This window comes from Pleurodeles waltl, chromosome 7, assembly GCF_031143425.1.
Source record: "Pleurodeles waltl isolate 20211129_DDA chromosome 7, aPleWal1.hap1.20221129, whole genome shotgun sequence".
Lineage (NCBI taxonomy): Eukaryota > Metazoa > Chordata > Amphibia > Caudata > Salamandridae > Pleurodeles > Pleurodeles waltl.
Window position 1 is genome coordinate 1,200,771,696 of NC_090446.1, and position 24,108 is coordinate 1,200,795,803.

The window sequence follows — 24,108 nt, forward strand, 5'->3', positions numbered from 1 at the left end:
TGGGGATGGGGGAGTGGGGTAGTTTGTTTTTGGGGGTGGAGGGGTGGAATGATCGGGTAGTTAGGTTTTTGGAGGTGGGGGATTGGGGTAGTTAGGTTTTTAGGGGTTGGGGTGGGTAGGATCGGGGTACTTTTTTAGAGGCGGGGTGAGGGATCAGGGTAGTTTGGGTTTTGGGGTGGGGGTATCGGGGTTGAGACCGCGTTGTTCAGGCATGCGTGGTTCCAGCATTCGTTGTTCCATCATACATTACTTTTTTAAACCCTGGGGTCAAGGAGAAAGGAATTTTGATCAGGGAGGGTTACTGTGACACATTTGATTTTATGCTTGGCCTTCTGATGCAACTCATTTTGTAGAAGTGTTGTTGCTCCCCATGCAACATGTGACTCATTATACAGCACTGCATATTGAATTGAGTGTGAAGCAAATGCCAAATAAGGGTGTCCTGGCATTATATACTGCAAGTATTTTAGGCCCATTCATTTTTTAAACCAATAATCTTCTATAATCAAGATTCCTAAAAATAAGATGCAGTAGTCCATTAGGGTCACACATGTCCTCAAAGTGAATCTAGATATTAGGAACAAGATATATCCTCCTCTGAATGAAGGAGAAGCTCTCCTGGGACCACAACCAGGACCTCTGCAACCCATAATATAAAACAAAAAAATAGAGAAAAACGTATTTGCCAACTCTGAAAAAAATCCTTTCTAACAAAGCCTTCAAACACCATACAACCACTGACGGGACATTGTTAAAACCACATCTGTGTAGTGACAGGGTCACACCATCTATACACAAGACAACTCAATTCTACACTTTGGTGTGGACTAGGATTTGAGAGGCAAACCTGATTAACACCAAGATGATGTCTGTACTCCACCCTCAATAATTGCTTTGAAGCGACTTACGAAACAAAATAGGCAGAGAAAGTAAATATAAAAGAGACAAACATCATGTCATAGGATGAAAAAGATACAAAGGTTTCCTTTATAGTATGTACCTATATGAACTCATACTCTAGGCAAGAAGAGGTTTAAATCACAAGTATCTACAGGCTGATTGCTTCTTCTGCCCCCAAATAAGTGCTTAGACAATAACATGATATTACCAGTAGTACACATAGAAATTCATACTTGGTTCAGCTTGCAAGGCATGGTAATGTATGTGAATTCCCAAAAGCAGTACATTGTCACCTGTTGGTAGGAGCCACAGGAGAAATTTGCTAATTCATTTTTTTTGTTCGATTGGGTTGATTTCCTTAGGAGGTGGATATCATCAAGGCCTGTCAGGAGAAGATGAGACGGTACCTGGAAAAAGTCATTGCTCAGCTTGCGTAAGAAACAACCCATTTTCCTCATTGTATATAACTCCTTAACCAGACAGCTTTCATTTGCATTTCTCCGGCTATGAATCAATGTTTTCAAACTAGTGAATAAGAGTAGATAACCTTGTCAAGAACTCTAAAGATGAATGTGGCCAAAAGTAAAGGTAAATAAATAAATACGACCCTTTCTCCAGAGAAGGGTCAGTAGTACTGTACACCACCCTCAGCCTTTGTATGGTTTGAAAATGACATCACTGGAAGACACAACGACTGCATATTATGACTAAATACTACTCTTTCTTCCATGTTGAGTATCAATCAAGAATTCAACTACCACATGCTATATCGTGTAGGGAGGCTGGCTCAGTTAATGGTGTACACCTATCGTGTGGCACCCTATACTGAGTTCAGGCAACCCTTGATGATAATTAATAAATGTCCAGATAGCATAAGTTCACTTGGGGTAGTTGAGGCGAGCAGCTAAAGCTTTTCCTGGAAGAATGTTAAGCACTTGCAATATCAGAGTAGTCAGACAGTAACTCACTCACAAGAAAGAACCTCACAAGTGTGGCAACAATAGAGGATACTTTATTACAGTACCACAACTAAACTAGCATTATTATATCTACACTTTTGAGATAGGAACACACAATATATCCGCAAAATAATCCGCAGGAATAGCATAGAAATACACATGGCCCTTTGGGTGGGCCAAATCATACACTAAAAAAGAGGAATGTGAAACAATGACCCCAACCAAGGTAAGTGTGGTAGTTAGCTAGAGACTGGGGGCAGTTAGGAACACCAAAGGTAAGTACAGTAGGTGACCCCAGCAACTGGGAGTAAGGTAGTTACCCACCCAGTTGTCCCATAGACTAACACAGAGAGTAGTGATTGGAGTTTGTGAAATTTAGGACCCGAGGAAACCAACGGATGAGAGGATGGATGGAGAGTGTCCCTACCCCAGGATACCCAGAAGACAGGGGTACCTACACCAGGGACCCCGATGGAGAGGCGAGAAGGGTCTCTCTCTGAAGTCAGTGGATGCCTCAGATTGTCCTGCTGCTGTCACAACCTGTGGACCAGGCTGGTGGAACCCAGGGATGGATTCAAGATGTGGAGGACCTACAAAAGAAGGGGACAGGGTCCAGCACCCAGTGATGCAGGTGGCAATGCCCACCCTCTTGAAGATGAAGTTCCTGCAAGTTGGTGGAAGAAGAAGTCGAGCTGAGGGGTCCAGGAGCTGCAGGAGATCCCATGAGTCACATACGAGCTCTCCCTCAATGGCCGCAGGATTGCAGGAGGGTCAGTTACTGGCCAGGTCATCAACAAGCACTGGGAAATGCAAACAGGAGATGCATAAGAGCTTGCAATGTTTTGGGGACCAGCAAGGTTCAGGAGTCTCTACCCAGGAGAGGGAGTCAGAGCTGGCCCTCAGCACACAGGAAGGCCAACAGAAGCCAATGGAGCCCCCACGAGTGACGCACCGGCGCTGGACACAGGGTGTCATGAGGAGGCCTCACCAGCACAACAAAACAGAAGTCCCATGTCGCTGGAGCTGCAGGACAAGGGCTGATCTTCACCTTGCAGAGTGCTGAAGGTCGGGGCTTGTCGGTGCCTGAAAATATCCTGAAGGAAGAGTCAACAAACCTGGGCAAGTGCAACAGTCACTGTGCACAGGGGTTCCAGTCCAGTGGCAGGGGCCAGAGTCTCCCAAGTTGGTTAGAAGACAAGCAGGACCCAGAGGAGGCCCCAAACTCACCACCTGTGTTGCAGGATCTTCAGATGTCTATGGACAGCAGACCCCCACCACCGGTCGATGTTGTCTTGAGGTGCCTGCTGTTGCAGTGGACTGACTCCTTCACTCCAAGGGAGATTCCTTCATGCTTCTCGTGCAAACAGAGTCCTTGTGACCCTGGAGGATGCACAGCATTGTATGTTGCATAATTGTTGCAGGATCCGGAGAGACAATGTTGCAATGGGAGCCTTCCCACCAGAAACAGACTTTTTGGTTCCAATGAAGACCAGCAGCAGTTCCAGAGGCCAGGAACAGAAGATGCCTTGAAGAGAGTTCCTTGGAGAGTCTTGCTCAACAAATCTGAAGACCCGCCCACAAGGAAGCCCTTAATTAACCTTGAAAGGGGGTTGTTCACTCTCTGCATTAAGCATGTCAGAGGGGGTCAGGGACATCATCATATCATATTTCAAAGCTGGCAGAATCAAGTGACCACCTGGCAGAACTCTGTGCACCTCCCTAGGGGAGGAGCTGAACAGGGGGGGTGGTCACTCCCCTGTCCTTTGTGTAGTTTCACACGAGTACAGGAACCAAGGGTTCCTGAACTGTTAAAACCGAATTATGCAAAGAGGGCACCACATGTGCCCTTGAAAGCAGTCTAGTCACACTCACAGGCCACCCCATTCTAGCCCTTAGGCACCTAATACACAGGGAGAGATGGCCACGCCTCTCTTTTGCAGGAAATCCTTTGTTCTGCTTCTCCAACCTGAGTCTGGCTCATCAGCAGGAGGGCAGAACAGTGTCTGGGGTCAGGAGCAGCATGAGCTGCCAGCTAGACCCCATAAGGCTGCACAGGCAGAACTAGGGGATCTTCTAAGAAACCCCCAGAGTACACGGTATCATGGAACTATACTGGAATCAGTGTAGTTGCATGAACCCAACATGTCTGATCCCAAACATTCCTAGGTTTGGAGAAGCCATTATATAATGAGACCACCTGTGTTAACCAGCGTCCAGTACATACCTTAAGATAGCTTCCCCGCACTTACAAAGTCCAGTAATTGACCTAGGGTCTGTAGGGGTATCCTGCTCTTGCAAGGGTACCCTCACACTTAGGGACATGCCCCCTGCCTTTGGACTGAAGGGCCTACCAGAAGGGTGACTTACAATGTCTAAGGGCAGTGGTCACGTTTGGTGGTGAAAGGGTGCATGCACCATTTCATGCAGGCTGCAATGGCAGGGCTGCAGTAACAGTTTGCTGGGGCTCCCATGGGTGACATAATTCATGTTGCAGCCCTGGTGTACCAATGCCCTGTGTACCTCAGTACTATATACTAGGGACTTACATCAGTGCACCAGTATGCCAATTGTGGGTGTAAAAAGTTTACTAGCAATCAAATTTAGAGGAGAGAGCACTGGACCTGGGCCCTGGTTAGAAGGATCCCAGTGCACTACAGACCAAAACATACTGACACCATGCAAAAAAGTGGGGGCATACTACAACCAGAACCCAGCTTACTACACATCATCAAGAGTAGAGAATCTGTTCAGACCTTACTTGTAGAACACAGTATCTCCAGAGATGCTTCCACTCTACTCTGTGGCCTGATACATGTGAAGAAGGACTGAATCATTGGGAATAAGTCCTTTCTGGATAGGATATCAGATGTGGGCAACAAAATTGTTGCTGCATTAAGCCAGTTCCAGATGCAAAGAGTGTTTGAAGCAGCTGTAAAGAGGGTTCGTGGCTCTGAGTGTATACTGAGCAGGGATTTAAAGCAAAGGTGTATACAAAATTTACATACACGGGCAATAAACGTATCTTCGTGCCTTTAACTCTCACCGGGCCTAACTTTAAGACTAGGTAGTCAACGTAGGCTAGAACCCCCCTTTTTCTACATCGAACAAACAAGGGTGGGGTGCAACAGCAAAGTGTTGATAGCAAGTTAAATTGAGTTAGTAAAGGGCTACAAGACACCCCTGTCTACGCCATGCTTTGCCGCTGTCTACAAACCAGCTGGGCCATACATATCTCCAGGCACTATGATATAAACGCTCACCTATACATTAGCATATTGTGCAACACTGTTTCTTGATTGGGTAAATCTGATAAGCTCAACCAGTAGTATTGGGTTGCCTTGGTGAAAAGGCAATCAAGCATTCATTAATTCTTTTGTTTTGTATCTTAGTTCCAACAGGGCTGCACAGCATGAGCTGGAGCGGGATATCGGGGACAAGCAGACTGCCTACCGTATTGATGACAAGTGTCAGAATCTCAGGAACACTTCTGACGGCATTGGCTACTTCAGAGGAGTGGAGCGCGTAGACGCAACGTAAGTGTCCACCCTCCCTTATCACAACAGTACAAAGTGATCATTCAGCTATTGAGAGAGGTGTGGGAAGTGGAAATGCATTGCATTTTTTTCTGTGTATGGCGTGATGTCATAAAATAGAGGTACCATTTACTCTTCTGCTTGATGAGAACAGGGACGTTTTCTCTTCTAATGTTACCAACCACTTTTATGAAGATAACGTGAACTTGGACAGGCACTTTGAACACTGAAGCACTCAAAGGGGGTACTCACATGTAGACATTCAAAATCTTAAAACATCTGTAAGCCCTTCCCCAACTCCAGACCCTGCCATGAACTACCTGCTAGGTACTTAGAGGGGGACGAGATAATTATCTTGTAAGCTGGTAGTGACCCACTGCAGCTTGCTGCCATCATTTCTCTGTGGGTGCTATGGGTCACAGGTACGTTACTGTTCTGCATCCATCTGCGGTCGTTACTGCTGACATCACGCTCTCCCCAGAGGAGACCCCCTGCTCTGGTAATGCCTCAGGCACCTGTGGTGATGACACTGGAGAGGAGCCTGAGGTGCAGAGATGGTGTCTAGCAGCCATCCCTCACCGTCCAGTTCGAAGGTAAATCTACTTCAGAACGAGAAAAAAAACAATTGAAAACAATTTCCAGTGTGTGTAAAATCACAGGGGAAGAGTCAGTCTAGTTTTAGCTTTTTTTTTTTTTTTTATCTAGGAGGAGGCCCCTTACCCAAGCAAGGTAGAAATTACAGCACCAATCTTTAGTTCATTTCAAACACATGAAAGCCCCCCTCTCAACACACACATACATAGAAAAGTTAAATCCTATTTGGTATGTCCTTGGTAGACAGAAGAACTCAACATCAAGACCCAGCCTCAATAATTGAAATCACGCGGTGCAAATAAAAACAACAACACAATCTCAAATCATTCAAACTAGCTTCCAATAATCACAAACACCTCACAACAGGAAAGTTTGACTGCTACCTAAAAACCACCACCAATACAACAATGAAAGCAAAGACATATTTAAAGTACTCGAGAACTGCATCAATCACTTTCTCCCACACATTAGTCTCCTGCTCCCACACATCCACAACTCTGTAAGGAAAACCATTATGTCAATATGCCATGGACAAAATTAATACAATCGGATAGAGCATCACTACTGCAAACACCATACTAATAAACCTCATGTGCTATGCCATTCCATACAGCGATGCATGTCAACCCCTGACCCAGCCAATCTATAGTCAAGATCATTGAACCTCTTGAAGTCATTCTTTATGACATCATCACCCAGTTGCTTCAGACTTACCAGAAGTAGTAGTGAACCCCATGCCTCTCAGTGACCAAGATTTGGCTGCACACTCCTTGTAACCTCTCCTTGTAACCTCTTGTCCCAAAGAGCAATTCTGACGTAGACGGCCTGGCTAACCCCATGGTTCTTGGACAGGTATGAATATGCTCCCACAGACTCTTTGAGATCCAACAAACCAGTTGCGGCTCGCTGTACTCAAAAAGGGCGGGCGCGGTGGGGGGTGCAGGTGGGAGGGGTCTAAAATTGAACTTAAAAGAATACAAAATAAAAATGTACCTGATCCGCCATGCTGCTCCTCTTTCTCCTGTCGCTGCAGGCACAGGATCCCAGCCTGCCCTGCGGGCACTCCTGACACTGCTCAGAGCAGCGTCAGGATTGGCTGGGAGCGCCTGGCCATGGCACTCCCAGGCAGACTGTGTTGCTGGGCTGGAGAGAGCCTACTGCGCATGTGTGTTTGGCCGACCCGAAATGGCCGGCCAAACACACATGCGCTCTGAGGGGGAGTGCACTCCCCCTCACTTCTCGTCACCCCGTGGCCCTGCCCCTTTAACAAATGAAACTATAATAAACATGGTTAATTATCATTTTGTATGTTAAAGCATTTGCAGCTTCTGCTGCTGGCGGGGGGGCGATGCTCTGCCGCCCTAACGGAGGAGCTGCGGCTGCAACGAACTCCTCGAGATCCACTTCTCTCTATGTGGATGTAAAGGTAAAACCTTACCTTCGAGCTGATTTGTATCAAGCCTGCCCACATTTGCATACATTTGATTTAATTCGTTATATCCTTCCACTGCTGCCATCAGGGAACTGAGTTTTCTTTTGCAGGTTTCAATAATGTTTGACTTTTAACACTCGATGGGAATCCGCTGCATGCCATGCTCTCTCCTTCTTCCCTCTTGTCGGTGGTCTCTCCCACTGTTGTGCTAACGCTCCTCCCTCTCCTCCTCTAAGCCCTTCTCGCTACGTTCCACCCACATATACACGTTCAACCCTCATACACATGTTCCCTCCCCTATCACCACCTCCATGCTTGCTCATCCTTCCCACCCCAGCTCGCTCTTTCTCTTCACCCTCTCTTTCCTCCCCCCGTGTTCTTCTCCACTATGCTTCCCTGCGCTGTCTAGCTTCGCTTGATGTTTGCTACATGCTGCTGCCACTACTTGCTTTGCCAGTGCTTGTAGAATTGCTTCAGAGGCATTGCCAAAGTCTACAGCGCTGGGTTCCACGTTGAAGTGCTATTTCGTATACTTCCTAGATGAATGTTACATTGAATGCACCTACAACAACCTGTCATCACGGAAGAGTTTTACTCTGTTATTTTGTGTGGTTATTGGTATATCACTCCATGATGGCTGTCACTTTTACCCCACTTTGAATGAATCATGGACTGAGCTCTGTGATAGTGAGGAGCCTGCTATTTAATGACCCGGATTTAGAAACATGATGTGATAAATGTGGCAGGCAAGCGTGATGAAAAGTGTCTTCTTCGTATAATGTTTAAACGATTGTACATGGTTCCTCTTCGGAGGCTGGTGAGATTCTGCCAGAAGTACCTGTGCACCACTGGTTCCCCTGTTCGGGTAAAACCACTTCTGCCACTCCCTTTCTCACAACCCTGGACACATTACAGACACACAGGGCACCGCCCCTACTGCTTCTGACTAGGAAGCACCCCGCCAGTGCCAGCTTCACGGCTGCTGCCAGTAGCATCAAAGAAATAAAATGATGCATGATTTGATAAATGAGTGAACTACCGCTCTCCGTCGAGTGATATTTAAGTGTGCTTCCTGTGACTTACAAAGAAGAGGCTTACCGAGTTAGAGAAGTGCTAGCAAAGAGGCGTTCTTCTTAGTGGAGGGGCTCGGTGAATTCCAAACCAATGTGGTCAAATATAGTGATTTAAAGGGACTTAACACAACGACATTTACTCAAATGCCGAACCAATAACGAGCTTATTTGACATACATGTCTACAATGCTGCAAGATAGAGGCAGGAAGCAGAAATGCACAGGAAATCTGCACTTGTTTTACTTCTCCCGGCGTATAGAAATGACACTGAAAATCCAATGAAGAAAAAACAGTGCGAAATAACTAGGGGTATAAGCTTAACATTAATAACAGAAACATCCGGCAGTGTATGTCTGATTACAAGATCCAGCTCAATATGTCCTCCTGGAAGCCAACATCAGCATTCTGACTATCGGACAGTATGACGACCTAATGACAACTTGCTGCCAGGCAAACACACACCATGACCCAAAGCCTGCTTAAAACCCCCGGACTGGCACTGCGATCTTCCACACAGCACTAAACTGGTGCATTTTTTTAAAAAAGCGTAGGGCTGCAATATGTTTCTTCATCCTCACGAGCTTTATCATGCGAGTACAGAGCAACTGCCGATGAACACCGGCTTCCTGTGGTCACACAAACGCCCAGCATATTAATAACATCCCTGGCGGCGTAGGGTGTGGGTAGGAAGAGATGGCTACATTACAAAAGCATCACTGGTAAATTCCAGTCATTTTTGTAGTTTTCATTGATAATACCTTTTTTTTAATTGCTGATTGGCGAATCTCTGCAAAATGTGTAGGACAATTATTATGGTCACTTTCTCTTTGCAATGTCAAGTGTTGTGCAGATCTGTTAAAAAGGAAACATTTTCCATTTAAAGTCCCATAGGAATGTTTGCTCTCTGATAGAGCAAAAAAAGCTAAATGTAGTAAAGATGCCACTGTACTCAAACTAGAGGCTTTTGGTGGTTTAGTGTAAATTGTTCAATCGCTTTGTGATGACTGCTACGGAAGGGTGCTTGACGCAGTTTGAAGCGTTACTGTTACGAACAGATTGTCAATTCAGTTTAACAATACTTGGACAACGCCGTTTGAGAGCTGATTTTGAAAACCAAAAGCAATTGTCTGTTTTTTCCCATCATGCTTGCTGTTCCCAGCCTCTCCGTGGTCACAGATTGACCATCACAACACAAGTAATTTTTGAAATGTTCATATACTCATGTTGTGTGGGGCACAACTAAAGCAAATGACAGCACATTTGAAACAATAGAGGGATTAGGACACATCCGAAAAGGGTGGAAGATAGTTTTTATTTTAACACCGAAAAGGTGACTCAATCCCCTTAATACCCAAACTCCAAGCTTGTTCTCAGAAGTGTTCGACAGTGGTCCTAGACAACCAAGCGAGTCATAAAAACTCAGGGGCATATTTATACTCTCGAGAAAACACTGCCCCATATTTATACTTTGACGTCCGACCCCGCGGGCATCAAAGTTCCACCATGTGCGTCATTTTTTAGAAGGGGGAACCAGCCTTGCGTTAATTATATGCAAGGTAGGCGTTCCCTTCCAAAAATTGACTTTAAGGCCTATGCGCCTTATTTATACTGTGACGTCATTTTGACGCACAGGAGGGGGGAGGCCTTAAAAAACGGCGCCCAGCCTGATGGGCACCATTTTTTAACGCCTGGGTCAGGGCAGGCGTTAAAGGACCTGTGGGCTCAGAAGGAGCCCAGAGGTGCCCTCCCATGCCCCCAGGGACACCCCCTGCCACCCTTGCCCACCCCAGGAGGACACCCAAGGATGGAGGGACCCATCCCAGGGAAGTAGAGGTAAGTTCAGGTAAGTATTTTTTTTTTGTGGCATAGGGGGGCCTGATTTGTGCCCCCCTACATGCCACTATGCCCAATGACCATGCCCAGGGGACATAAGTCCCCTGGGCATGGTCATTGGGCAAGGGAGCATGACTCCTGTCTTTGCTAAGACAGGAGTCATTTCAATGGGGGTTGGGCGTCAAACAAAATGGCGCAAATCGGGTTGAGGCCAAAATTTTGCCTCAGACCTGAGTTGCCCCATTTTTTGACGCCCAAGCTCCATTTTCCCCTACGCCGGCGCTGCCTGGTGTGAGTCATTTTTTTTGACGCACACTAGTCCGCAGCGCCGGCTAACATCATTCAATAAATAAGGCGCCCGCATGGCGCTTTGGAATGGCGTTAGCCGGCGTTAAAATTTTTGACGCACAACTGCGTTGCCGCAGTTGTGCGTCAAAAAGTATAAATATGGGCCTCAATGTCTGAATTAAAAGCACAATTGGTTTGAGTTTGTGTCCAGAGACTGTCAAAGACTCGCTGGCCGATGGGAGTAGGTGATCAGAGACTCATGCCCATCGCCCAAGTTGTGAGTTGTAGGCTTGGGGTACATGCAGTAGGCACAGGTTATAGCTTAAGCCACTGCCATTGTTTAAGGTTAATGAGAATTACAACACTTTTGTGTAATGGCTCTGGCTTTGGAGGACTTGGTGCACGGTACGGCAGCACACTACCTGCTAAAGTCCATCTGCAGTGGAGTCTGAGGGCAGAGGAAGCAAGAAATGGACATAGGCCAGAGTGCATTAAGAAGATGGTGCACATCAGGCTCTATGGTCAACAGGTTTTTTATGTGGCCCTGGGGTGTGCTGTTCCCCACCAAAGGCTCTAAGGTTCTGATGGTGCATGTACTAGCATTCAATGTGGCCAAGGGCCACATCATACATCCAAGGCTGCTACACACAACTGGAAATCATGCATTGTAGGGCCCAGAGCCTGCTGCCCACCACCAAAGTCTCTGCACAGTAGGCTGTGGGGGTTCATGGAGTGAGCGAATGGCATGGCAAAGGCTGTGACTTTCATCCAAGGATGTAGAATTAGTGATATCTGTGAGGCTATGAGTTGTGAGTGAAACTGCAACAGCCTTTTTCACCAAATAAGCGGTGATTCTAAAGGTAGCATTGAACTATTAATCTGCACGAAATCACCTTGACATAGTAAGAACGTTAGAAATATGGCTGTACATAATTATAATTAGAAGTAATTTACCATACCTTCATTGGTGTTGCAAAATGTGCCATGCCAACATCACTAGGACATTTTGTTCTTAAAATAAATGAACAAAACACGTCATTTCCTTCACATGATTCAGTTTGAAGAACGCAGAACTGCCCTAGAAGTCCCAATGAGGGCTCATTTGAAGCATGCAGCCCAATCAGGCCTCCAGGAGACTGCATGCATTCTCTCGAATGTGCCCGTTAGTCACTCTGTGTTTGTGGATTACAAGAGTGTTAGTGCTCTGGCAGGCCAAAGAAGAAGACCCCGTGACCTGGGTCAGTGCATCAGCCTGCTGTGCCGCAAAATGGCCGGGACTGGGGCATGCATACCAGAGAAGGGATCCCCTGCCTGGTTGATGAGGAAGCTGTGACTGGGCCCCAATGCTTGAATGGATGGAAAAGCTCTGACTGGGCTACGGATGAGAGCTCTGGCAGGCCCAGGAGTGAATGACCAGAGCCATGAGCTCCCTTCCAGAGATGTTTTAAGGCACGGGGTAAGTGGGCTGTGGCCCAGGGCCCCAGCCTTTCAGGGCCCCTGCAACGCACCAAACTGCCGCAATGAATACCCTCACTTGGAAACACCAAATTTAGTACATGGAATGGAAGTCAGTAGAAGAAGATGAAACTGTTCATGGATGCCAGAAGAAGGGTTCAAGCAATGGACATAAAAAACGAGACTGGATGCTGATCAAGAAACTTCAGAAAAAAGTCTAACATCGAACTTAAAAGTGTGAAAGAGAAGAAGGAAAATCCACCCACCGAAATATACAGTATATCACAACTTAGACGCCTGATATCTTGTAAGCAATTTAGAGTACAAGAACATCTGACTGACTACTAGAAGAGAAATAGAAGCTCCGCCAGCAGCCAGACACAGGTTAGTTGTATTTCATTCATCAGGAGGTCCACCCTATTAGGGCATATCCTCAGATGCAATTTGCCCTTTCTTGGTTTATCATGCCAAACATGTGGCTCCAAGCAGGCAAAGGAAACCATGGTCGATGCAGAGGGACAACTTCCTCTGTGTCAGTGTCGCTGATTTTTGAGTTTCCACAAACTAACTCATGCTAACTCGAAATGCATTCCCTGCATTGGTAGACACCCTTAGGCTTAGCGATCAGCACCAGGAACCTGGGGATATCTATATATGGTGAGAGGGTGGAGGTCAGGATTTCCTCAAACCGGCTGGGCTGGTGGGTTATCTGCTATGGTCTATGTGATTCTGTAATGGACGTTCTATATCTCCTTATGCAGTGTTCATCTGAAATGCTCTGCAGTGTTCTGGGGAGACATAATCTTACAAATCAGGGGTATCCCTGATGGGGGAAATTAGCCTTAAGAATTCTTGTCTGAATTCATTTCAGTCATGTAAAGAAAGCCTTCTCCTTGCAGAGTACTCTAGGGGGTGTTTTTGCACCTGATACTCATAGAGTGTGCAAATGTGTATTTAGTCCTTCTATGCTACCTAATCTACATTTGCTGTTTCAAAGAAATGCATGGAAAGAAAAGAGGGAGGGGGTCAATGGAGTTGGTTTTAGAAAGCTGCACCCGGATGAAATAGATATGCTTAGAACTTAAAACTGCACAGGTCAGTGGTGATTGATAAGGCAAGAAAGACAATTAGGACATCTAGAGCACATATTGAAGAACTAGTGCAGGCTTTTATGTTCTGATTTGCTGTGTTCTGTTTGTGTTATAGAATATTTATTTACAAAATAACCGATGAGTTCTCCCCAAATACCCCACAATAACAGGAAAGAAAAGTATTTATTTATGCATCTATGTGTACTTTTTTATGGCCCTCTTTATTCGGTTTCAGAAATACTAAGCACACATAGATGCAAACAATATGGCATTCATGCCTCATGTGCTTGCCTGCCATAGATGATCATGCCTATATCATTGTGATCAACAGTGTATGAGCTGTATTAACAGAAGCAAGACATTCCTCCCCCACCCTCTGTACTGATACACTGCAGTATGTTTATGCCTACCCAGTCATTAAAACCATTGCTCTAATCCAGCAACTTTGTCTATTTGCTCGTATATCCCACTCATTCTTACATGGAGGGTGCTTATTTGGCTTTGCCTTTAACGTCATTAAGATCATGACTCATGCATCAATAGGCAACATTTTAATATTCCTTCTCAGCAAAGCAAGCAGGGCCTCATTTACAAGGAACGGACAAATCATCATCAAGGCGTCAGATTTCTTGTGCCTGCCAAATATCCCCTAACGACACCATGGATGCGCTGTAGAAATTCAGAAATTCCGACGTGTCGGTTGGCGCTAAAGTGACACATTGCTGGAGTTGCATCGTTTAACTGGCGCAACTTCAGCAATGCGAGGAGAGTCCCATTGAAAAAAGCCATGCGTCAATTTTACGCCTCGTCTGAGCAGGCGGTAACATTTTGATGCAGTGAAGTCGTAGAGTGACACAGTGAAAAGTTGTAAATTTCACTGCATCAGTTCTACGTGTCTTTTTCTGTGGGAACGCCTATCTGCATACATTATACCTGACACACTGGGCCCAATGCATCCGTTTGTAAATATGGAGCAGTGTAATGCACTGCTAGAGCTGCGGCTATGTAAAAAAAAAATGATACAGTGGTGACACAAGGAGCCTGTAAATGAGGCCCTAAGTGTTGTCAACTTGGCACCTGTCTATTTGATTACATCATGTAAGAACTTCCGATCTTCAAGGCATTGTGTGCTTTTTATCTACCCCAAAAAACATTGTAACAGTTCATGTAAAATCTCCTGCTTGGATGCCTCTTTAATTATTACCAGAACCTTCATTGTATTAGTGCACCCCTAAAACATGTGAAATAAGTATGTATTTGCTTGAAAATATGTTAGACAAATATCTGCAGTTCATATATATATTTTAGCAATAATATGTGGCGGTAGGTATGTCTGACGGACATAATTAATTTGAGTGAACTTAAATCGAGCATTTCTAGACACCTTATTAAAATCTAATTTGTTCTGCAAAACATCTTCTGCTAGCTGCACTCCAAGCGATCCTTCCCAAACACCCATTTACCTGCATAGTATCCACTTGAAAGGTGGGGGATAAAATGATACTTAAAATTGTTACTGCTCGCATGCAAGTGTAAATATGCTTGAAAGTGTACTGGATTTCGTAGGTTCCTGATTATCAGTGGATCAAGTTAACTTATCTGCTGAGCTGTGTGTGCCAAAGACGTTTAAAGGCATGGGCAAAGTGGGCTCATACTAGGGGGGTTAAGACAGAGCCCCTCATGTATTTATCCGAACACTGAAACTGTAATAACTACCTACCTCTTTTGGTCTTAGAATATTGGCAAGTATATTATAGCTCCATACAGGGCTGCCACAATGTCCACTTCCATGCCAATCTGCGTGCTGTATACAAATCAAGACAGTCCAAGGGAAACTTGAGAAAAGGCAGGACGTTAAAGGGTACGAGTGTTGATTTTAAATAATAAATTGCCCATCATTTGTCTTTTTTCTTTTACCATTGCTAAACTTTTAAGGAATGATCAATGGGAGTGATTTAGGTGAAATGGATAAGAAATTCATATTTGTTGGGAACAGAGGCTCCTGAAATTGGTTTTGCCTGGGGCCCCATAATCCTTAAGATATCCCTGCTCCATTCTCTGGTCCACTGTGTCACTTGGAACATGGGATGGTACCGCAGGCCCAGGAATGTCTCACTGCCTGCCTGGGTTCAGAAGCTATGACAAGACTCCAGGTCAGGGTGTGGAAGTCACTGGGCTCCATTCCCTGGACTTCCTTATCCAAAAGTTCCCAGGACAGGGTTACACAGGCTTAGTAAGGTCTCCCCTATCTGTCTGGATAGAAGCTCAGACTGGGCCCTGGGTCCCTTGGGTGAAAGGCCCTGGCCCTGGGCTCCCTTTCCAGCCTGCTGTGTCACTTTGAGCCCGGGAAGGGGTGCTGCAGGCCCAGGCAGGGCTCCCCTGCTTTCCTGGAAGAAAAAGCACTGACCAGTCCCAAGGCTCTAGGAGGTTGAATATATTTTCTTGAATTTCCCTCTCTGTCACTTGGTGTGCATGGATTGCAAGAAAGGGGGCTAGCCTTCCACTGGATTCATAAGATACCTCTTTGTACTGCAGTCACTGTCCCCAGGGTCCGCAGGGGCCCAGGCCGTCTTATCCAAGGCACCCAGATGCTTGGGTCCGCAGCCACCTTCCAACCTTGCCCGATGGACCCTTCCTCTGAGTCTGCCTTCCCAGACAGCAGGTACGGATTTGAAGCTAACATCCCTGTGTTCTCTCTTCCGTCATCACAGAGCAGGCGGGGCCAGCCATTGCCTGTGCAACCGCCCTGTCATGCAGGGGCTTCCTGCAGCAGGCTCACAAAATATGTTAAAGTCAATCCAGGACAGGCATATGTCTCATCCTATCATCCAGCAGTTATGGCTACCAGGTTGATCTTGCCAGTTGCATATGCTTGTCTCAAAGATTATGCCATGCATGTGTATGTACACATGGCCGGTATAGTGAAACTGCCAATGGCTCATTAAATGAGTTATTGCTCCTGATATCTCTTCATCTGTTATTTGAATAAATGTGATAATTCTAGAGCTAATGCATACCGTTGAGCGCTGATTTCCAGGGAAACACGCTTTTATTAGACCAAGATCATTCTGGCTCGCCCAGCCGCTTTGCTGACTCTAGATAACCTCAGGTCAATCAAATGTCGCTGTGATGGTGACAATATATTCAGATGTCTGCTCACTCAACTTTTAATGGTACTTTTTGTGCCTGCTATGGTAACCGCGGGTAACTGGGAATCTGGAGAGGAATCCTGAGAAATGGCTACCACATCTAAGGGGGGTAAAAGACCTGTAAATTACCCACTCCCAATTCGGGGAAAAATATCAACGCAGGACTCTTTCGATGTCTTTTAACTCCTTCTACGCGTTGGCCAGGCAGGAGCCTTCCAACGCTACAGTGCTCATGCGTGTCGGATGGCTCCTGCCCATCTGCGCACATGGCACTGGAAAACCCTTTGGTGGGGGGAAAGAAACAGTCTCAGGATATGGGGAAAAGCTCCCCATCTCCCAAGGCTTTCTTTTGTTTCAGTGAAATGACGATCAGCAAACGCGGTGCGCTGACGTGATTTCACTGAAACCAAAAGTTAAATGAGCCGTAGGGCTATCTCAAGCCCAAATGAGCAAAGTCCCAGAAGAATCTCTCCTTTTAAATGGTACTGTTCCCAAGTGGATCCCTGCTTGGGAATGGTAGGAATTGTGTAGATTCCTGCAGATTGCTGAAGTTTCCATCACAGAAATGTAAGGATAATGCATGATTTGAGGAAAAGTTTAAGGTTTGCAGGAGATTGTGAGTAAGAAACCCTAATGGAATTCATTCAAGTCATGCCATCCTGCATTTCCGAAGGTGTTTAGTTTTTAAAAATATACAGGTTGGCTAGGTTTGCCTAGATGCCGGCTAAGCTGGGGTCCAAAATCTAGAGATACCCACATCGGTAAAAGAGGGTCAGTTTTCAGTGGAGAAATAAGCTGCATACATGTTGTGTTTTGGAGTGTTTCCTGTCACGGGCACTAGGTCTACCCACATAAGTGAGGTACCATTTTTTAATGGGAGACTTGGGGGAATGCCAGGTGGAAGGACGTTTGTTACTTCTTATAGTTTCCAGAACTTACCATCACAGAAAAGTGAGGAAAATGTGTTTTGTTTGTCACAGTTTGAGGATTGCAAGGGATTCTGGTTAAAAACACGTGGTGAGAGCTACGCAAGTCAGGCAACCCTGGATAACCCTAGGTGTCTAGTTTAAAAAAATGAGTGGTTTGGCTAGGTTTCCCTAGATGCCAGCTGAGCTAGGGTCCGAAAGTTGGAGCTACCCACATCAGAAAAAAGAGTGTCCGTTTTCAGTGGGAAAATAAGCAGCATACATGTTGCATTTTGGGCTGTTTACTGTTGCTGGCACTAGGCTTACCCACACAAGTGAGGTACCATTTTTATCAGGAGACATGTGGGAGTATAGAACAGTAGAACATTTGTTATTACCTATTGGATTTTGCTGCTTTTGTGCCTTTCAATTGTAAGCCAGTATTAAAGAAAGATGGCATTTTTAATAATACCCTCCAAATCATATGTTAGTATGGATACTCACAAATTTAGAGATGTAGACATAACCACTGCTCCTAAACTCCATATCTTGTGCCCATTTCAGAAGTACATAAGTTTCCTTGATACCCATTTTTCAGTCTACCTATTTTGCTATAAGAATTGGTCTATACTTGGCACTCAATGAAAAACCATTGTACCGTGCAGCTCAGTTGTTGGCTCTGGTTACATTGGGTTCTTGGAGACCTATAAACCCTGTATATCCCTGTAACTGGAAGGGTTTAACAAATGTAATGCTACATTGCTTTTGTCAATCGGCAAGTATGAGAAAAAGGTACAGATGAAAATGTTGTCACAAATGCCTGTTTTTTCTGCTCATTTTCAATATTTCTTCATTTCAACAGTTATTTTCCTTGGGAAAACCTTGAAGGATCTTCAAATATAACACCTTGCTGAATTCAGAATTTTGTATACTTTTCAGACACGTATAGCTTTTCTGGATCACCTATGGATTTCCTACTGGTTTCCACCACAAACTGGAAGTAGGTTGAGAGCATAAAAAATAGGGCAAATAGGCTACCAATTAGAAAAATGAAAAAACTGTGATACAAAATTTGAAGGCATATTTAAGAGCCACCTTGCACCACCCTAGCATTATTTTATTGACGCTAAGGTGGCGCTAATGTGGCTTTTCTGCTGCGCCATATTTATAAAGTGGTGCAATGCTTGCATTGTGCCACTTTGTAACCCCTTGGGCCACATTATGGCTGCACCAGGCATATTTTATGCAAGGGGGGCGTTCCAGGGCTAAGAGGCCCGCAAAAATGGCGCAGTGAAATTTAAAAGATTTTACTACACCATTTTTGGCATCATTTTTAACACCTGCTCAGAACAGGTGCTAAAATGATGCTCCCGTAGTAACATATGGCCTCCTTACACTTTGCTGCACTAGCGTCAACATTTTTGATGCTAGTGTGGCAAAGCGCCACAATAGCGTAAAAAATGTTGACTTTATTGTGCTAACAACTGCAATGGTGCATCGTATTATAAAAACTGTGCAACCATGACGTCTTTAGGTGCCAGTAGGGGCGCACAAGAAAAGTGGCGCATCAGAGCTGATGCGCCACTTTTTCTTGAATATGGGCCTTGTTTTCTTCATTCAGCTCTGCAAGTTCCTTGAAAGCTAGGAAGATGGTGACTTTAGTACAGCAAACCGTTCGTGAATGCCATTTTCATGAACAAAAATGAAACTTTTATGTGGATCACTTTTTCCCTATCGTTCTAAAAAAAACTCTATCTTTTGCTAGTGCGAACTACCCCAAATAGCCCAAAAAAGGCTTAGCACTGCGGGTAAGGAGTTAATTGGAATAACAACACGTTAAATCCTTTAACAAGGCTCCACTGGAGTCCAAGTCTGGTGCCAGCAGCTGTGGTAATTCAAACTCCAACAGTGTATATTAAAGTTGCTGCAGTTAAAAAGCTTGTAGTTAGACCTAGAATTGAGCTGCTTGCCTGCGAGGTGATCTAACATCTATCCCTTCCCCTGCCTCTCGGCAACCCCTGAGAGGTTTATAAGTAGCAGTGAAGCTACCACTTTACTGAAAGTCATCCTTTAAGAAAGCTTTTTTCTCTGAGCATGGCTACCAGTGCCCCCTTGAGGTCCCTCTGCTCTCAGTAGAAGGGACGGGGTACAGGCCCATGGGAGGACACCTCCACCACAGGGCACAAGGGCAGGCACCAGCAGAGTTGTCTGGAGGCAAGAAGCCAGTGGGTGGCTCCTGGAAGAAGCTTCCTGAGCAATGGCCTCATTGTTGGCTGCCGTAGGATTTGGCCTGAGCACTATGGTTGCCAGGTTGACCTGAGCCGGATGACTGGAGGGCCAGCCAGCTCAGCTATCTCTGATTTGTGTTTCCCCTGGGTTTCTGTAAGCCCCCATTTTGTGTCACTTAATGGAGAGAACATTTATGTCCCTTGGGGGTGTGGAGAAGAGATAAGTCCCCTGTGCCACTGGGCAGATCCCAGAGCAGCGTTGCATTGTACTGGAGAGGACTCTTGGGGACCTTCAGGTTGAACAGTTCCTGTAATTCTGTATGAGACATGAAATAAAGGACGGAATTGCCGCCCCGTGGATAAAAGATTGAAGAGAAAGAAATTAGCATGATTGTTTGGCTGTTGAGTACGAAAAAAAGAAAAAATCAAGACAAATAAGGAATTGATCTGTGCCTGGAAATAGGGTGAAAATAAGGAACATCCCAGGAATAAGAACAAGATTTGGAAGGTTCTTCTGGTGAGATCGTTGTGAATGATCAAAGTAGTGATGATGGGAGGATATCATTTTGTCCTGAAGAAGGTGGTTATAAGAGTTTGAGATACCACTGAAACGCGTTGACGCCTGTTAACTTGCTGAACCCATTGGAACTGCCCTATAAAGACCTGGAACAACAATCTATGGGACAGTATATACCAAATTGTGGACAGCATAAAACAATAGACTAGGGAATTGTCTGTGTTGTGTCTCCCATGTTTATGTGGTACTTGTTTGATTGATCTCTTTGATGTACTTTTTATAGGGTTTTATTTATGTGTTTTTTTTATTTTTATTATTATTAAATTATCGGTTTAAACCAAATTTCCTTTATCAAAACTGAGTATTTATGTTGTATGTATGTGGATTGTTGGGTGAGTAACGAATAGATGGTGTGTTGCCCCTAAAGGGTTTTCTTTTATTACTGAGAGGCAGGCTAAGCCATGTGTTTTATCTGGGAGGCCTGGTCCTTGCAAACTAGGGCTCCAAGTACAGGGTGGGACCATCTTCTCTACCGGGAACAGCGTGGCGTCAAACAGGGCAGGAGTCCGGGTCTCATGCTGGCTGAACAACTCCTACAATCCCCTGTGAGGGGCAGGCAAAGCCATGGCCTTCACCTAGGAGGCCTGGTCTCCACAGCCAATGCTCCAGGTATTGAGAAGAGCGACCTTCCCTAATGGATCAGACTGGTATCAAACAGAGGAGTATGGGGTTCCGGTGATCTGAACAACTTGAAGAAACGGGTCACTAAGATGTGGCAGCGTACAAAAGGCTCCAGCCAAGATATACAAATTGGGATTGAGCTTTTCCTTAAGCTCAAAGAGTCACAGACACGGTGTGAATTAAATGTGTCTGAATTTCAAAGAGTAATTGAATACAAGCTGTATCCTATACTTCACTAAATGGTATTCGGTAGGCCCTGGGCAACATGATTCCCCACCCTCCCTTCCTGCCCTTCACCCTCCTTTAGAAAATGTTCATATGAGAGGTATGGGAAGCTCTGGTTGTGCTGCAGACATGGGCATTGAGGGTGTAGCCGAGTCAAATGGAATGACCACTATTAGGCCAAGAGCAAAGAATGCATGCTGGAACACCTGCTTAGAACGCTGGCGGGCTCAGAGTTTGGGAAAGTCAAAGGGCACAGGCAATTGTGAAAAAGGTACGACAGAGTGTGCATTGGAGCCAGATAGGGGAAGGGGTTATTTGTTAAAAGGAAGTATGGGAGGTAGTGGCTTCCACACACTTCAGGGCTTGCAAAATACCATGGGATGTCCTCCCTTGATCATAATTCCCCATCCTCAACCCTATGTCCAACACATCCAAAATGTGGTTCCCTCAGTGCACAAGTCCTATAAAAACAGTGGGAGAAATAATTAGTGTTTGCAGTGGCAGGGTGCGCAGTGGAATCACACCCTTACATTCTCCATCATGTAAACTGAAATGGGCCTGCTTTACCGTTTACTTTATTCCTGACTGCTTGTGCAATTTACAAAAGCAACTAATTAGCACATTCGCACAGAAATAATAAAACAGCATTTTTTAAGTCAATTTTGCTTTTTAGATTTCACATGTAAAATTTCCATTCGTAAATTCCTTGTTGACCTTACAAATTATTGAATGTGAGGTGGTGTTTGGCAATCACCCTCTTAACTGGTTTTACAGATGAAATCAAATATGCTAGGTGTATCTTTGAACTTTCACTCGCAGACATCTGTTGTCAAAAGACCTACTTTATACAAAATTACTTACAAAGGGCTTTTAATCATCCCAACTTTTGATCTTTGTATAGTGTTCTTCTCAATTTCTTCTCATTCATTAGCTTTCTTTCTTCGTGTGCTGGTCACTTCTCTGTAGCAAATCTCTTTAATAAAGTATCTCTGAATGGATGAGTTGTATCCTTCCAGTGCTTACAATCATGGACAGTTTTTTATTTCTTTTCCTTTCAGCACTCCATGCCTTCTTTTTTTCTTTCACACCGTTGTGCCTTTTTAGGTCGAGCATAGCATTTCCGACGTGTTGGTTCCTCCATTGCTCTACCACTTGCCCCCGCTCTTCTGTTACTGTTCATTCTCCAAGAGTTATTCTCTTGCCCTGCTACTCCTCACTGATCCTCTGTTGTTTCTCCTCTCACCAGTGCTAACCCACCCCTTAACTTCACACTTTTTATTTTTGTTTGAAAATAAAGTCTGTTTTTTTGCAAGATCTCAGCAACTGTACACTGCTACCTGGTCACTCCCTTTATTTTTGCATTCCCTCACTTTTTGTCATTTCATTTGCCATTCCAATATGTCCTTCTGCCTCCTTGCAACTGTAAATTTAAACTTACAAAATAAATGGGCATCACGTGTGTGAAGTCACAATGTATGCACATGCACTGGTGGCAATCTTGGTGTGATTTTTTTCTTTCAGAAAACCACTTTCAGTATGGCCACTCATACTTGCACATGCATCGTGATGCACCAGCACCTATCTTAGAGCAAGATTTTCTCCTAAAGACATAACATTCAAAGATGTCTGCATGTGATGCAGCCCCAGCCATTAATAATGTTTTTTGGTATAAATTTCATAACACTTTTTAAACAAGTATTGCCAGAGCCAATAACTTTTAAAAGCTTGCTTTGGAGGTTTAACCTGAATTCCTAGCATTTTTTGACTGCATTCGTACCCCGGTAAGCCATGTAAGGCTGACTGTTGGGAGTTAAGAGATCCAAAGGTAACCCGCTACTGGCCATTGTCACAGGTAAAGGATGCTGCCAGTGGGATGAAGGGCTGACAACACAATTAAGTCACATTACAAGCATGCGTGATGCCTTAAGTATATGTGATGCCTTACATTTTTTTAAAATTCGAGCTAAGGAGATACTAGGGCAAAAATTGACATTACACACCTTATCTACGCCTTGCGATAAAGCGGTCAGAAAACTCCTTAAAATAGTGGAGGAACTTTGTATAACCACGTCTGTACCGATGTACCCTGGATTTCTGCCATGTCCTTGTTCCTGCCTTACGTGTAATGACCACCCTACGCTGGTAGTCAGGACTGCTGCATTTTCTGTTTTCCATGATTGACAAACCTCCAGCTGACACGGCACCAGACTATTAACAAAGCACAACCTGTTTTTTTATTGTTACACACATAGGCTCTAAGAAATGCAGACACATTCCTTAAATCATCTTAATGGTGTACGAACAGAGCACATCCTTGTGCTCACGCAGCAGAAGCTTTTCCCTGTAATGATAAAGCAAAGCCTATTGTCTTTGTCAAATGCTTGCTAAGTTTGGCAGCATTTCTGCATACCTGAAATAAGCACGTTTATACAGAGTAAGTTATTTGTTAGAATTAGGCAGTTTCCTCTGGTTATAACTTTCACATTCCCCTCTAGTCAGTAATTTTGTGCCAATTACGAGACAAAAAAATGTTCCGTTGTCGATTAAAAAAAACATTAGTGGGAAACATCATCTGGAGGCTATCCTGTGCGATTCCTCAAGTTATGTAATAATTTGGCAAATGTAATATGTAAAGTTCCAGGATTTTGTTTCTTATTGATCGGAGAGTCAATATAAAAAGAGGAATCGTCAAGTGAGTCATAACCGCATTTTCCGCATAACAAGTGGGTGTTCACAAGCACTCGGCGACTCCACATCTCTTGTTGCCCTGGGGATATCTTCTATTTATGAACTGAGTGAAGAAAGGAAAGAGCACGTTAGTTTATTTGTGTTGGAACCAAGATCGCACTGCAGCTCCTGTTTGTAAATAGACTGGAAGCCAATCAGCTTTTTCCGCCATGGGTATGAGCTTGGTGTGACTTCACCCCACCTGAAGGATGTAAATGGTGCTTAAGCTGCCAGGCTTGTGATTCGTTTTCTCAGTATGACCCTTTGTTTTCTTTTCCCAGGATCTCGGTGCCCGAGTCTTGGGCGAAGTTTTCAGACGACAACATCCTACGATCCCAGAGCGAGCGGGCTGCCTCTGCCAAACTCCGAGAGGATGTCGAGACTATGCTCAATGTGACTTCTAATGAGATGTGGAGTCAGTTCAATGCTGTCAACGTCGCCTTCACCAACCGCATCGCCGAGACAGCAGATGCCAAGAACAAGCTGCAGTGTCATCTCGCAAAGGTGGGCTCAAGGGA

The 24,108-nt window shown here is 44.8% G+C and overlaps 1 protein-coding gene across 1 annotated transcript in view; it reads left to right on the top strand.

Annotated features, from left to right (window-relative positions):
* TEKT3 (tektin 3) overlaps positions 1–24,108 on the top strand; it is a 70,892-nt gene that overhangs the window by 33,098 nt on the left and 13,686 nt on the right. The window contains exons 4-6 of the mRNA XM_069200341.1: positions 1,263–1,333; positions 5,249–5,392; positions 23,872–24,094. Of these exons, the coding sequence (XP_069056442.1) occupies positions 1,263–1,333; positions 5,249–5,392; positions 23,872–24,094 (438 nt within the window). The remainder of the gene's footprint in view (positions 1–1,262; positions 1,334–5,248; positions 5,393–23,871; positions 24,095–24,108) is intronic.